Below are 17,148 nucleotides of genomic sequence, written 5' to 3'. Positions count from 1 at the left end.
TACTGTATGTGTTGATAGTATATGTAGATTAAGAGTCTATCAAGATATACGTGAATGCCGTTACAGGCCATATTGTACATTTAAGGGTTAAACTGAATGGTGAACGGTGGACAAACTGTTAGAGAATATACACTCCTGTAGTGTTAGTTATCTGTCCCACTGCAGATCACATTGAATTAGTGCTTAATTCTAGTGGTTAGACCTGCTGCCTTTGGACCCAGAAAAAGGTCGCAGGTCTTACTTCCAGCTGTAGTACCCTTGAGTAAGGTACTTACCATAAATTGCTCCGGTAAAGGTACTCAGCTGTATAAATGGGTAAATAATTATAAGTACTTTAACATTGTTAGTTGCTTTGGAGAAAGTGTCAGCTAAATGCATAAATGTAAATGAGACTTTTAGTTTTCTCTTCCTTAAGCTATGTTTTTGGGTGGTCTTGGATTTGGGTTGTGTAACATTTGTTCAGAAATTAAGAAGACCCAGAGTCCCGCAGTTCCGTTTTTTTGTCTGGTTGTTTAAGAGGTGAGCCGTGGAACTGCTTTTATTGAGTCAGTTGCTTTGTTCAGCTTTATCTACAGCAAGCTATTTTGCTGTTAGTTGTACTTAATAGTACAAGGTATTTATCTAAAGTTGAATACTGTCTTTAAGTGTATAATATTACCTCTTTATGGTACCTGGACCTGTTTTTTTTTTTTTTTTTTTAGTTTTCTTTTTTATGTGTCCAGGTGAAGGTATCCATCTTGTCGGCTTTGTTTCACATTAACGCAGTTCTTGCAACTGGCTGATAAGGTTTAGTTGTAGATATTGCATGTATTAATTGATAATGCCCTGTATCATGTAAAAGATAGTTTTGTACTGGTATAAGTTTTTGCCCTGTAAAATTTAAATTGTTCTTCCTCAGTGCTGTGTAGAAGTTATTCATTTACATTTACGTATTCATGTAATGATTAGTAAGGATTATTATTGTCCCAAAGACAAAATTCAAAGAATGATCTTAGACAAATAAAGGGAGAAAGGCAAAAGGACTGAACAACTGTACAGCATACAATGAGGCCCAATGCAGTATGAGGATTGGGAAACCCTAGTTTGGAGGGCTTGGATATCAGACCACTTTTTTTTTTTCCCACAGAGCAAATACAGTGAAGCCTTGTTTACACCTGCCAAGAGCTTTCAGTCTTGCAAAAGGGCTGCAGAGAGCTCCGAGGGGGGGCTTGAGATAATGTACCTTCACCAGAATACAGTGCAAGATTTCAAGCTTGGTCAGTAAGAGAAAGGGGGGATCTGTCCCCAGCAATTAAATGTAATGAACTCCTAGAACTTGCTTCGTGGTCTGTAATTGTGTACCATTTTCAAAGGAGCAGCAGGAATTAAGCCTTTGTAATTTGTGATTTTGCAGCAGCCCAGATAAAATTCAGCAATTAAAATTAATTTAAAGGATCTCTTCCCTCCACAATTGCCTTGAAGAACTAAATTGTGGTGGTTTAGAGCCTGCTGAACATCCAGGTAAAATAGCAGTAGTACGTTGATGTGACTAGGGCATTTCTTTTGTTTTATGAATACAGTATAAGTACAGTTTAAAAGATAGACCCATGGTAGGTTCCAAATTTCATTCACCTCAAGTGACTAATACACACACACACACACATTTTCAGAACCGCTTGTCCCATACGGGGTCACGGGGAACCGGAGCCTAACCCGGCAACTCAGAGCGTAAGGCTGGAGGGGGAGGGGACACACCCAGGACGGGACGCCAGTCCGTCGCAAGGCACCCCAAGCGGGACTTGAACCCCAGACCCACCGAAGAGCAGGACTGTGGTCCAACCCACTGCGCCACCGCACCCCCTCTATCGTGACTAATACAGTTCTTAAAAAGATGTAACTTATGAATTTTAACTTCTCCATAGCTCATCTAAAAGAATATTCAAATGTTAATGTCAAATATGACCAATACCTCTTTGATACTAAAAACTTGCTGAAAATTGTTATGCAATCATATACAGTATCAAGAAGTATATATAGTTATTAATGCATTTCAGTATTCAGAAATTATTACAAATGCAGGGTGTATTGATGACACCGTTCTATGAATTTCACTGGTTTATTAACAAAAGAATTTCTGTAAATATTCAATAGGGCATATTATGATGTCCCCAAGTTATTTGTGTTTTAGGGTATAGCATCGCCATTGTATATTATTCAGAGCTATGGAACTTGTCTTTGAAATATGGAGAAACAAGTTGAATAATGTAAATTTTTTTCCCCAGTAAGAGTGCCTACTTTAATTGCAGTTCACTATACCTAATATTTTTTTTATCCAGTTCAATATGTTGTAGGCCCTTTAGCTTTGCATACACTGACCATGTTGTCTACATATTTGGTATTTTATTTTGATAATGCTTTTAAGAGTTGTTTTACATGGACTGGTCTGGATTGAAAAGACACAAATTTGCTAATCATTTTAGCCTAACATGCACACTTGGTTTAGTTACGCACATTATTGAATAGTATCAGTGGAAGACCAACAGTGATTTGGAATGGGAAAAAATACAAGTCTGGGGTGCTTTAAGCACAAATATCCTCAATCTTTGATTCAGTTTATTCTTTAGTATAGTGTTTTTTGCAAGACATATTCACATGATTACAAAAACAATGACTCAAGGAAAGATTACTTGCATAAAGTGAATTGCTGGGAACTGATCTGCATGTAAATATTTGTATTCATTGTACCCTATTGGACAGTGGAACAGAGTCAAAAAGGTGTTGTAGACAGACAGTAAAGGAGAAAATGAATCCTGTGGGGGTCCTGGACCACAGTGGTTGCCTCCGCTCTGGACACGGACACATTTTCTTTGTTAGCACCACATCTGAGCGGTTATGTTAATGGTCATACTTGTAGCTCATCAACAATAAAGTATGTAGCCCAGCCAAACCCTGGTCCTCGCAGAGCCCTGTGTGTGCCAGGTTTTGTTAGAAGCTCAGCTGGAACTAATTGTAGTATTATTCATGCTAGAGCTGTTAATGGAAGTCTGTTCAAAATGGTTAAACTAGATTTTTTTTGGTGAGAACTGTAGTTTTAATTGTGCTAAATTTGTTTTTATTCAAGGAACATTTTTCTTATCCTCTGATAAATTGTCTGATATTGCAGTTAGTCTTTTGTAGCAGCAACTGTACTTAAGTACAATTAAAAGGTGAACAGTTAAGCATTTTAGGGACTGATTCATTCAGAGGTTAGATAGCACTTTGTTTTGCTGAAGAATTAGGTAATGTGTTTTATTTTGTCATTCCTATACAGTAAGCACTCCTTTAAAATTTTGAAAAGTATGTTGTTCAATGGGATTTTGTGTGATTTGTTATGAAGGCTATACTTATGGGCCATCTAATCTGGTTCCTGATGGTCAGTAAATTAAAATGATTACATTAGCTTGCCTATGCAGTTAAATTACAACTGATAAGGTTTTGATAAGCCTCTGATAATACATACATTTAAACAGTGATTGATATTGCAGTTGACGTGTGTCTAGGTTAGTGCTGGATAACTCACTCTTGAGTTTTCTCAGTCTTTATGCACATGTGTTTACTGTTTTTTAACTCCTGTCTGACTGTAAAATATCTCGTAGCCATTCAGATCCCAAGATGCTAGTTTGGTAGGGCAACATCATTTTGTTCCAGCTACCTGATACAGTATACAGTATATTTACATTTATTCATTTAGCAAATGCTTTTCTCCAAAGTCACATACATTTCAGTGAAAAATACAATGGGTGCATTACAGCATATACGCACCATATACATATGTATACCTCATTTACATACCTCATGGTAGGTCCTGTTGTTCCTTTGAGATAGGTCCATTGTCTGAATTTGTTTCAGACTTTGTTTATCCTGTCGGTGGATGGTTAAAATGGTTGGATGTGTTTCTTTTTCAAGTTGTACGACACTACCAGTTATCACAAAGGCAAAGTTACTTTTACTGTGAGTACATGGATGTCTTCTAAGAGGAACTCTTGGCCCTCACAATTGGTTTCACAGGGTATTCAACCAAAATTTTAAGGCATTTTTTGGCTCAAACGCATTCCACGCCTTCGAAAATGTCATTTTCCTTTAAAAGTTCCTATTTTTACAATTTTATGCATTTAATGCCCTTTGTCGTGTTCATCTTTCTTTGTATCTTTGATGCAGGAAGTCTTCTGCACATTGGCCTTGGTAAATAACTGCCATCGTGATAAAAGATTGTGCCACTTCTCAGGCCTAAGATATATCAATATATTAGTTGGGGTGGACCTGAAGGTCTCATATTAAAAGTTTTTTGTGTGTGAGTACAAATACTTGAGGCATTTTTGTTCCTGAGACCTCAGATGTTGCATGGATAGACTTTCTTGAGTCAGTTTACATTTATTTAGCAGATGTTTTCTCCAAGGGGACTTTCACTGCACTCTTTGTAGTGTTATGAGCCCACACACCTTATTCACCGTGGTGACTTACACTGCTAGATACACTACTTACACTGGGTCAATCATCCATACATCAGTGGAACACACTCTTTCTCTATCACTCACACACTATGGGTGAACCTGAACAGCATGTCTTTGGACTGTGGGAGGAAACCTACACAGGTACAGGGAGAATATGCAAACTCCGCACAGATTGAGTGGGGGTCAAACCCATGTCCTCTCGCACCACCCAGGCGCTATAAGACAGCAGCGCTACTCACTGTGCCGCCCAGTGCTGTCGTGACACTAATTTATTTGGTAATACTTCAGTGAAACAACACTGTGTTCCATTTCTACATCCCTATCTTATAATAATTTCTTAAAATTTTGAGAACATGGGTGATAGCTTTTCTTTATGTAGTTTGTATATTTAAATTGATGTAGAATTCTTTGGATTATTTCATTTCCCCCCTGGGGTTGACACTAAGTGACTTCATTGGAAGCACAAGATTCACATAATATTTATTGCGTGAAATCCATGATAATGGTGAAGTTCTTTATATATGCGTATACATATGTATGTGCATTCCATTGATAATTAATTTACTGCTTCGCTAGAAGGTCTGAATTTAGAAATGAAGTTTGGTTTTAAAAGGGCCTTTACGTTCAGAATTTTTCTCTTACTCCCTATGAGCTAGAATTATTGAGAGCATGTGGTTTTTATCTAACATCATTCAAGTTAAGCTTGTGACATTTATAGCGATGTGTTTTACTTTCTATTTTTTGTGCTTGGAAAGTTAAAAATCTTAAAACTGTCTAAACAGTTCAACATCACATGAGCTGTTGGGGTAAAAACTCCTTCCAAGTGTTTTGTATTGTAAATAATTGAAATAAATCATATGTTATTCTGTACGTACCATTAAGTAAACAAATATTTCTCTGATGATTATTGGCTCTCTAGTTGAAGAGTAGTACTTTTTAGTGCCTTGTTTTTTCTTGCCACTGTTATATTCATACTGTACAAGGTCTAATAATCAAATATTGGTCTTTTTTTCCTCAAATGGAAATAACATTTGTGGCCTTTGGTAGTACAAAGTCACGGTTGATTCTCACTTTATCATTTAAAAAAAATTAATTATGTACATATGCAGACTGCATACACAAGTGGTTGTTTTGTGTTGAGACAACTTTTTAAATAAATCATTGATTGCCTTATGATGGCTGAGGTGCACCCTGCCTCACAAGCTTTGCTTCTACAGTAGGCTTCTGACCACTGTAGCCCTACATTAGACAAGTGGTTATTAATAATGGATGGATGGATAAGTCAATGTATTTAGCAGTTTTTTTGTGTTGTGCTGCTAATGTAATAGTCAAATGCCTGGATAAAATATTTTTTCTAAAAGTATAACCTTAGGCCTCCCAGCCCAGGTATTGGAAGTGGTATGTGCATAATCAGAATGGTGGTTACACAACATCTGAAATAACACCCTGAAACCTGGGTTAGATGTCCCTAAGATTTGACTTCCCAGAGAATGTAGAACTGCCTATGCTTGGCAGGGACACAAGGAAGCTTATTCACATTATGGGAACTGAATTGAGTCTCAGTGCATTGTGCAATGTTGATGCCAAAATTCAGGGCACTTAATGATGCAGACATCCTGAAATCTGCTACCATTAAGTACTTTTATATTAGCAGAGACCGGTGGTGTTATCTTGTACAGTTTTTTTCCATCATTTATGGGAAAGATGTTCTTTGTAAAATGAGTTAGCTAGGGTGGTGCTAAGGCCATAATAATAAGCTGCAAATGTTTGATCACTTTGGTACATTTACAGTATGTAGAATGCTGCTTCATAACAAATTAGGGGCATCTTGATATGTTAGGAATTCAGTTTATTATAGATTAAAAATGGGTATGATGAAAAGGCATGAATTCAGTAAAGGAGTATAGCCATCTGATATTTTGAACCTTTGTGTTTTAGGTATGCAGGGGGTGCGGTGGCGCAGTGGGTTGGACCACAGTCCTGCTCTCCGGTGGGTCTGGGGTTCGAGTCCTGCTTGGGGTGCCTTGTGACGGACTGGCGTCCCGTCCTGGGTGTGTCCCCTTCCCCTCCGGCCTTACGCCCTGTGTTGCCGGATAGGCTCCGGTTCCCCGTGACCCCGTCTGGGACAAGCGGTTCTGAAAATGTGTGTGTGTGTGTGTGTGTGTGTGTGTGTGTGTGTGTGTGTGTGTGTTTTAGGTATTGAATTTTACAGACTCCTGAAATTATATGTATTTATATATTTTGCTGGAAAAGGAAATATTTGGCATTTATGGACCTTGGATCTTGAGTTAGTGCTAAAGTCAAGGCATTATTGGTTCCTATGTAGTGATTATGTGTCTCACATAAGGAGCAAAGAAATTTCTCATGCTTTGCTGTAAATTGTTTCCACAAAAGGCTTCAAGCAATGAGACATAAGTACTGTAGAAACTTTTGGCTTGTTTTCATTACTGCAAGTGCTGACTTGCATCTTTATTGTTGGTTTTTTTTTTTTTTTTTTTTTTTAAATTTAAATATTACTAATGCAGTTTTTAAGTGCAGGAAAACCACAGCTCTGTCTTGCAGGCATTAAGCAAATTATGGTGAGTAGGAGATTAACATTCTAATTTTTTTTTTTTTTTTTTTATTGTTAGTCATTATAGAGTAGGCTTTAATGGTGCTTTATATTAGTAAACTATCCTAAATTAGTGTCCGGTTCATTGTTGTATACTGCCTCAAGCCTAAAGTTTCCAGGGTAGAGGAACTGTGAGATATAGCATGTGCAATGTAAAAATAAATTCTAAAATAAATTGATTAAAATAAATTCTAACTGCAATTTTTCAATTATAGCTTTATTTTAATTTTTGAAGAGAACCTAACCTGTCAATTAATCGACTTGCAAACAATTCCGAGTTGTGAACGGCCTTTTGGTCCCAGCTGTGTTTCCAAGTTAAGTGTGCCAGGTTAATTCAGGAAATCATCCATTGTAGACTCTCAAAATAGTTAAGTATATGAAAAATAGTGAGTTCAGAATAAAAAGCTGTATGCATCTTATTGTTTCCATTTATACTGTCATGACACTAGCTGCATTGGAAAATGGTAGTAACTTACAGTACCTCTGAAATCTGCATTGTATTTCATGAAGTGATTTAACCCTGTGTTCTGCATAGGGGCAGAAAAATGTTCCCTACAAAAAAAAAGTTGGCTCATAGTTTCACACCTTGGGCCACAGTATAATTTACTACATCCTTGAAAAGGGGCAGCTGGGATACCGAGCACCATTCAACCCACCAAGGAGAGGAAAGGCTCTTTGAAAACAATAGCCCCTGCCCCCCACCCTTCTCCCTAGGAATTATGCGCATTGATGCTTTCCAAAGACGATATTTCATTGCTTGTGCTCTCCAAAGTGCACTGGCCGGCCACCTAGATGGATAGTGGTAGCAACCAACCCGATTATCCGCTGTCTCCAGACAGCCCAGTTGACTTGATCACCATGCACAGCAATTTCTAGGGTGATCCGTGTTCGTGGTTTTTTTTTTTTTTTTTTTTTTTCTTTTTGAGGAGGGGTCCCCTCCTCCTTGGCTCCGTGGTGGACTGGCTTTAATAATTGATGGTTACACAGAGGCAGTGTGAGGTGGCTGGTTAGCGAGAGACAGCGATGATTTGATTCTTTATTTCCTCCCCTTTCTCTCGCTCATCCTCTTAAAGGGCCTGATGCCCAAATAACCAATTCAAAAACTGGAGCTCACACGTGGAGGATTGTTTCCGAATTCCAGTCTTTGGTAAGAGTGTGTTATGTTCATTGTGTTTTGGCTCCAGAAGGCTAGCAGGAACCTTAGGTATACTAGTAAGGGTGATGTCGTCTACTGTGATGTACGGTGGCTTTACTACTGCTGGCTCGTGGGGAGCCTTGTACTGGCAAAACTGGCACAGTGATCTTTTGTGTGTTTGTGTGTATGAGAAAGGAAGATATTTCACCTCCTTGTTCTTTGGTTTCAATTTCATACAGGCTTCAGAAAAGATTAATATTACCAGATAGCATTTTCATATTTTGCTCTGCATGCATGTTTTAACCCCTGTTTTTTTACATCCTGTTGCATTTTAATCGGATATTTTTGTCGTGAATTTAGTAGAGGGAGAAGTCATAAGGCTCCACAGGGTTTAAACAAAACGATTGGGAATGTAATACTTTAATATTCTGATATATGTAATTATTTAAAAGGTATTGGTTTGTTTTAATGATTATTTTGTATTGTTTTGATGTTGAAACGTGGCAGCTCAGTCGTTATTTGTGCAAGTCAGATCAACCTGCCTGTGGAAATTCAGTAATGCCTTCTGCGATTTCAAGAGGTTTTCCGGGTTTTGTTTTAATTTTCGACAGGAGGTGCCGTCAGTCTTTGCTTGTACGCGAGTCCTTTGGCTGTGTGAGAAACGCCCGTCCTTTGAGTACCCAACCTTCTTTCCATGAGATTAGAGCCTATTAACGTCTCTTTTCAAGTGCTTATCACTCCACTTCAAAGGCTATCTGTTACTGCCTTGGAGCCGTCAATTCCCCGCAGTCACAGTGGTGCACTTTTCCACAGGTTCCTTTGCCTCCCCATTGTCATCAGAGCTGTACCTAAATACTGTCAATGGTCTGAAACAGCCACATTTACTGTGCATTTGAACATGATGCTTTTGGGGGAGGGGGGGGTGGTATCTGTGAAGATGTGGCCAAGATCAGATTATCCATGATGTCACATGGAAGATGCCCAGTTGAATAAACTGAGCTCCTTGGCTCGCTAATCAGAAGCTCTGTTTGTCACATTGATTCACTCTTCTGCTCTACTTTTTTTTTTTTTTAAAGCCTCGTAACATTTTTACAAGTCCTCTTCTGATTTCTCAATTTTTTTTCTTTGAAATAAAGCTTCCTGTCTGGTATTGCAACTCTTGGCAATTATACAATATAATAGGATTAGGAGAAAATCCTGACCCTTTGCAGCTGATGTCAGTGTACACATGATCAGTGTACTTCGATCACCACTCTGTCTACGCAAATGTCAGTTGCGTGAAATAATAGTTGTTCATGTGCAGTATATTACTGCAAACTATCTTAACTTCAGCTTCTTTCACATCATCTGTGATGTGAGACATATAGGTTGAGATTAATATGTAGAAGTGTTCAGCAAGCTTAAAAGATATATTTGTATACATTAGGAGTAAAAAAAAAAAACAAGTTAAAAATGATGCCTTTCATAGAGCATAAGAGTGGGGTCAAAGCTGGAATGAGGCCTGATGTTTGTCTGGTTCAGTCTGTTTGCCTTTGTAATGCAAGCCAGGAGCTCCCATTTTTTGCTGTTATTGATTTAATGGAGGAGTTCAGGACTCTTGTGACTGTAGCCTCAGTAACTGGATGCCCCCCCTTCCACCCATCCCCCCCCCACCACTGTCAATGTCATGTGTTTAATTAGAGTTGACATTTACCAGATCTGAGCTCGAAGGGGGGTCATTTCTTTTAACTCGGAACCCCTCGGGTGATATTTTTTGGAGAGAGGTTGGTATTCTTGTAGAAATTTAACAAGTTGACATTTTATTTGAATTTTTCCACAGGGTTCTTTTGGGATGAAATGGTATGACTGAAATTAGCAAAAAAAAAATGGATTTGCCGAAGAAAGTTTCGGAGGCTCCACAAATTTAATCTTTAAGGGTTCTGATGTACCAGATTACAGTCATTTACCTCTGAACTTTTAGTTCTTTCATACCATTTTTACACAAATATATATTTGCTCCCCGGCATAAAATGAAATGGGGGATGCGGTGGCGTGGCGGGTTTGGCTGGGTCCTGCTCTCTGGTGGGCCTGGGGTTCGAGTCCTGCTTGGGGTGCCTTGTGACAGACTGGCGTCCTCTCCAGGGTGTGTCCCCTCCCCTCCAGCCTTACGCCCTGTGTTGCCAGGTTAGGCTCCGGTTTGCCGCGACCCTGCTTGAGACAAGCGGTTTCAGACAGTGTGTGTGTGTGTGTGTGTGTGTGTGTGTGTGTGTGTGTCTGTGTGTGTATAATATGAAATATTTGAATTACATCCTCAGCTGTGGTTAAAAGACAAAACATCTTTATTATTGTGTTAATTTCTATTAACGTTACAGTTCATTTGGTTATTGGTGGATTGGGCTAGAATTCTTGCCGTGCAAAATTTTATGCTACAGGGATGTAAATCATTAAAAAACTGAAGTAATTGTATGGGATGCAGCTTAACCTCCTTAAATGTTTAATTATGAGGTATGATAATCGATAATTGTTGTGCAGTGGAACACAGAGCTGTTTTCCAAGTTAATGAAATTTAATGCTTTGGGATCTTCCAAAACAGGAAAGTTACAAGTTTTGTTACAGGTGTCAGTTTTGATTTCACCCTGAAATACAGTATCTGAAAATGCACCATGTAGAGTATTTATTAATAGCTGTATCCATTTTCGTGAAATGCAACGTATGTTGTTAATAGTTTAGGTCTTATGCAGAAAATATGTCTATAGTGAAGTAACGGCATTTTTGTGCCGTTTCACGCGACGCAGCAAACCCGAGAACGGTGACTGACCTCTAAACATGGCAACATTTTATGTTGCTTTCTTCTGCAGTTCAACAGTCTGTTTTTTTTTTTTTACAGTGACAGACTTTGTTGATGGAGAGAAGCAGATAATCTGGCTCTGTGAACAAAGGGCTGGTGTAAAACAAGCTTCAGAAAACCAGAAGTCCCCTGAGGACTCTCAGAGGCTGAGACAAGTGGCTGTCTGGAGGCCTTCATGAATATGTTGTTGCTCCCCCAACTCGCTTTCCTTTCCAGGAAGCGATCAGTGGAAGGGCATTCCCAATTCAGCTCTAATACTCTGATTTTTGATGTCTTACAAAATATTAAGGGTAAATACTGCATACTGTAGCTTCCTTTGGTTAATGTAGTTTTAAACTTTTTAAAATCTTTTATTGACAGTGTAACATTTGTGATACTGTGATTGTATATTAGTTTATATCCTTTTTATTGTTTTGTCTACACGTAATCTTTTATATCTGAGCAGATGAAATACTGAGGAACTAACCTTGTGAGTACTCATGGAAAATGTTAGGTTTGCTTGTAGTTAGCATCATAGGATCAGTTATTGACCACTTTGGAACAGCTGCCTTCTTCACATAAGGTATCAGTTTCCAATTTCATACTCCTCCCACTTGCCAGGGTGCATTGCTTTCCTGGTTGGTTTAATAGAGCTAAAGATATGTCATGGCACTTTTTAAAAAAAAAAAAAAAAAAAAATGAAGAACTTTCTTTTTTTTTTATTGAAAAGATTGATATTCTTCCTTTAAATGTAATAAAGTGAGTATTACTTACATAGCTAATAGGATTTTTTACAAGCTATTTAGTTACTTTGATGTGCTCAGCTCACAATATACATTTGAATGAAGTATTTCCACTTGAAATATCACTTTTTTCGATAGCTCTTACTGGTTTTTGCACTGAAAGGAAAGCCAGTCAGGCTCCCTTAGTTTATGCTTTGCTAGCAAATGAGAATAATTGAAGCTGAGCACTTCAACGCGAACCAAACAATAACTGCTAGGAAGACTGTGGTGTCTCTGGTCTTGCACAGCCTGGAAGTCTGTAAAAATCCCAGTTCATTACTTGTGAATGCAAAGAAATGCCTTGTAAGCCAAAGTAGTGTTAAGTAGCGTTAAACAAAACTTCTTGTAAAGTCAAATTCTTGGAATCCGAATGGGTGTAGCTTGCGGTATGACTGCATGGCCAAAGAGGTTTGTTTATTGATTTTGTTTTGCTTTATGACATTCTGCACTTTGCTCTTGTTGCTGGCCTAAGGTGCAGGCTTTACTGTTATGTTGATTTGAATATTCGAGTAAAGTTGTGTACTGAATTCAACAGCTGATGTACTTCTCTGTTTGCAGATAAGAACAAGTCATCCTGGGTCGTCTTCCACTGTCTCACCCAAAACAAGGACTTTCATGACTCACTTCTTGGTTGCAGAAAATATGACAGATAAGTAAGTTTGTTTGAAATAACTTGGATTTAAGTAATGCTATGTTTTATTTTACATTTGTCCTCCCCCCAGCTCATTTTCACAAATTGTTTCATGTTTGTTTGATCAGTAATAGACTTTTTATGAACGTCATTGTACAAGTCACAGACATGGAGACATGCAGGACTTATGTACATTTCCTTGAGGCTTCATTTGCATCCTCATTTGTCTTGGTATGTTTGTTGTCGTCTCCCGTTCCCTTTTGTTCCGGAGGTGGAGCCATTTGTTTGAGAAGAGCAGGCCCTTGCCAACTGCTCTTAGCCCAGTTCTGGAAGCCAGCGTTCTCACAGCAAACAATGACCAAAAAATAGGCCACCTAAAAGGCTGCAACCCAAATAACTGGTGGCTACGGGGGAAGAACAGACAAGTGCAAGCTCATTTCAGTGGGGAGAACTTTCATTATCTAAATAAAATTATTTAGTGTTTTGCTGGCGGCTTTACTCTTGTCCGCTTTTGAAATGGTCCTGGTGCTTTCTGTGCTTTTCTTTAGATACGGTCTTATTAAACTGAACATCTGATCCAATATAGATACAGAAATACTTTCTAAAGCCCTGACAAGTAGACAATCTGTATGCATGGAACGATGGGAATGAAATTGTTTGTGTCCGTGTCCCACGAGAGTGGGGGAAGGAGGTTCTGCTGTGTGCTGCCAGCCTGGTGATGTGTTTGTCAGAGGCTGGCCATGGAGAGCCCTGTCATCACCATCCGGACAGCAGCGCCGAGCTGTACCTGTTTTTCTCTCTCTCTCTCTCTCTCTCTCTCTCTCTCTCTCTCTCTCTCTCTCTCTCTCTCTCTCTCTCTCTCTCTCTCTCTCTCTCTCCTTCTGAACCGAACACACTAACCCCTTTCTCTAATGGCACCATGATGAAGGATAGAGAACTCTATGTATGTTGGCACTAAATTCTGCCTTCACACTTTCAACTGGGTGGCACCAGTGTTGAGTGGGTGTAGGCTTAGAAGTGTACCCACAAATTTTGTGGTATTTATAGAAGGCTTTCAACACATTCAGAATGTCTTTAATGCTTTCAGAATTTAATCTTGTAAATTAAGCTCCATTTAAAGATAATTTTTTAAAAATTGTAGTACATCTGTTAAATAAGTGTAATAGTTAATTTTATATTTCCTTCTGAATTTGGCTTTGCTTTAGGGCAGAAGATTGCTTGTAAATTAAGACTCATCATAGCAGTTAATGCACCCAGCTGTCTTTTGTTCAAACTGAAGGTCAATAAAACGAGAACAAACTTTTCTCCACAGAAACTTTTTAAATAAGCAAGTGTTTTGACAAGCTGTCTGAGGGATCAAAGGTATCCTAGCAACCATAGCTGAGGGTGATGGAGGCCTGCTTCAGTTGTGCATTGTTCTGTCTTGTGCTGGTCAGTGTTGTAGCGCAATTGTTCATCTGGAAGAATGATAAACGTTCTGCCAAAAGGAAGAGAAGAAACTGGGAAAAGGCAACCCATCGCTGAACACACACTACCCCCACCCCTCGATGCAGCGCTGCTTAAGATTCATGCTGTCTCTGCTGTGCTATTCATTTTTACTAGAGATTCTCTTTCTAACATTTCTCTAGTTCACCAGCTTGTATTTACTCTGGTTGGAGTATTTTGATGCACTCTAAGAATGCATGTTTGTCTGGTAGCTGGTGTTGAAAATAAGCTATTTTTTTCTATAAAGCAGGAATTCTTCTGTTGCATGAAATGTGAGTGTTGAAAATTTTTCTTTGTTTAATGGGAGTTTTGAATCCTAGCTTATTTTAAAGGTAGACACTAAATTAAATGGTTATTGGTTATCTCCTTTGTTTAAAGAAAAAAAAAATCATTTCTGCTTTAAGAATTGTACTTGAAATGGGTACACATGGTAAACAAACTGCATTGAATTACTTGGCCTCCCTGTTGTTGCTTAATTGGCTAACATCTTTAGATTTATTCTACACAATCAGAATCATAAAAGTTCACATTGTGTCAATTCTATTCGGAAGAAAGCTGTTCTGCTGATTTGAGGTGTGGTTTTGGGGCATCTCCAAACTTAAACTGTGATTTTACTCCCAACTGTTTTTTTAGATTTCAGTTAAATCACGTTATTTATTTATTTATTTTTTTTAATCCTATTCTACGAATCTCGGGACTCTGCTAGGTCTTGCGTTGAGTAGTCCAGACAAGTTGGTGTGGTAAGCACTTCCTCCTTTCATTTAAACATACAGTGTAACATCAGTGTTCACTAAAAGTGAATAACCTGCAGTTGTTAAATTTGTAGGTGAGACGTATCCGGTTACACTGGATTGATCAGGTTCATAGTTTCACGTTAAACTTTGTCCATGTGATGTATTGTTTGTCAACCATTTGTGTAATAATGCCTAGTGCACCATAGCAACCATTTTCTGAGAACTAAATTGTGAAAAAGGAAGGCAACTGAGTTTAATTTGGTATTACGGTTCAAAAATGGAGCTTTTTGTGAGTAATGTTTATACTGCCGGGGTGCGACTCTTCTAATCTCAGAAACGGGGGAGTGCATGGAGGACAGGGATTCCTTTTGTTGCAGTCCAAGCCGTTGTAATCCCTTTCGCTCCACATTTCAGAGACGGCCCTCTTTCCGTGCAAAGTTCCGTGTGGCAAATGTGATAGAATTTCACCTATTTTTTCCCCCTCTAGAAAAGAGGTTTATTCTGTATTCCTTGGAGAGGGAAGAAGTAGGGCGGAAGGGCTTATATGACTACCCTAGAAGTAAGCAGAGTTGCTTATGTAGCGGACCCTGCCAGAAAGTACACAAATTTACAAGGCAAATAGCTATTTTAATGTTCAACCTGCAAAGTGGGAGCAAAAAGCACTTACAAATGAACATGTTAAAAAACATTTGTGATTTTTTTTTTTTTCAGTCTAAATTAGTGCTTTTCTTGATGTCTCAGGACTTGTAAACAGGAAGCTCTTCAAAGTCCTTAGCAGACAGGCGTGGGGAGCGTTTGTTGTCAAGTGTCCGACAAAGCTATGTCGGATTCACCATCCCCCTCCCCCAGCATGCACCACGCTGACAGGCCTGTCACGGCAGCACAACGTCTATGGATGGGAATTGTGACAGAGGAGCTAAACACAGATTGCTGCCTCTTTCTCAGAGAGGACTGCTTGGCGGGGAAAGATTGACCATTCCCAGTGTCCTCAGTGATAGCAGAGGGAAGCTCGGCCACTTATATAGCAGGAGTTCAGGGTTCAAGAGTCCGTCGCAGAGAGCTTACGGACAACATGTCCTCATTTCGCTCGAGCGCAGGAGTCTGGTGTTACTCCAGATATGATTTACTGCAGACATGAGTTCAAATTTCTCAAAGGGCAATGAACAATGATGATGTAGCTTATACAGTTATTTATACAGAAGAAAGGAAGTTGTCACATGACCACCAAATAGAATTAAAAAAAAAATAAAAATTTCTGTTAGTAATTTATTTCGAAAAAACATTCACACAGTCATGGTTGTTTTGTTTTTTGTTTTTTAAATATAAAATATGATTGAAGAATTCACCGTACCTGTTGTCTACATGTCTGGGTTCACGGATGAAGCCTGATTGTCATTTAATAATATATTATCTCCTCTCATACTCTACTTCAGCTACTGTCTGTAGCAGCTTTTTTAATAGCAAGCTTTTTTCAGTCATTTTAGAAATGATTTAGCAGGTAGTGTAGTGGTTAGTCATTGCTTTTTTTTTTTTTTTTTTTTTTTTTTTTTAAGCAGAGGGCCCGGGTTTGAATCCCCACTTCTGCTGCGGTACTCTTATGAAAAGTACTTAGCCTGAGTTGTTCTAGTAAAAAATTACCCAGCAGTATAAATAGATTAACAAATGTAAGTACTTAAGATTGTTACCTTGGCTAAAGGATAAATATAAATGGTACTCCAGAGATTTGGAGTATCTGCTAAATTTGCAGCAGGTAACCCTTAAATGTTATGTAAACAGTTAACTAATAACTTTTAAACTGTTTGTATCAGCAGAGTGAGCATTTCTGTGAAGTTGCATAATGCTGAATTTGTTCTTTACACTTGAAGGTATAACCTAATTTTTAATGTGATTTAGATTTAGCAAGCAAATTCTGTTTGTTATTCTACTAAGTTAGACTGTGTCTAAATTCTACTAAGGGTTTCCTGTACCGTTGTTTTAAGAATTCTGGTATGGCCACGGTAAGATAGTCGCCAAGTCCCTGCAGATGATTTGGTTTTTTAGGAGTTCCTAAATGTAAGTTATTTTCTTTTCAGCATGTTTGGTTCCATTTGGTGCCTAGTAATTGTATCTGAAGTGACTTAAAGCATTTGACTTTGTACTGGTAGCTATTTTTTCACTGAAACTGTCCTGGATAAGTAGGTTACAAATCCATGTCATTAACTGCTGTACTGACTTCTCACCCTAAATATAAATTGGAAAACTTTGGGGAGGGGCAGACTTGGGTTTTAATTTCCAAACAGCTTTTTCCACTAAAATGTCATTGAATCATTTTCTTTTTACTTAATTATGCTAAATTTTCTTAATTCTCGACAGTATTGACTTCATGCTTAAAAACTAACAGGAAATGGTGAACTGAATTAATTAATTAATTTATTTTTTTAAAGAAAAAATTGACTTTTTTTTTCCCCTCCAGCTGATGTTTGCAAGAGAATTAACAGCGGTTTGATGCAAATGTA

The 17,148-nt window shown here is 38.4% G+C and overlaps 1 protein-coding gene across 6 annotated transcripts in view; it reads left to right on the top strand.

The window, feature by feature from the left end:
* Positions 1–17,148, top strand: part of sema4d (sema domain, immunoglobulin domain (Ig), transmembrane domain (TM) and short cytoplasmic domain, (semaphorin) 4D) — a 46,914-nt gene that overhangs the window by 3,036 nt on the left and 26,730 nt on the right. For 5 of the 6 annotated variants that reach the window (XM_018754635.2, XM_018754649.2, XM_029253061.1 and 2 more), the window contains exon 2: positions 12,362–12,456. In XM_018754635.2, the coding sequence (XP_018610151.2) occupies positions 12,419–12,456 (38 nt within the window). In that variant the 5' untranslated portion in view covers positions 12,362–12,418. Of the gene's footprint in view, positions 1–11,578; positions 11,605–12,361; positions 12,457–17,148 lie in introns of those variants that run through there. The other variant, XM_018754627.2, reaches the window with a different exon arrangement.

Source organism: Scleropages formosus, chromosome 6 (assembly GCF_900964775.1).
Source record: "Scleropages formosus chromosome 6, fSclFor1.1, whole genome shotgun sequence".
In the NCBI taxonomy this organism is placed as follows: Eukaryota; Metazoa; Chordata; class Actinopteri; order Osteoglossiformes; family Osteoglossidae; genus Scleropages; species Scleropages formosus.
This window is presented reverse-complemented; position numbering and strand designations above follow the sequence as displayed.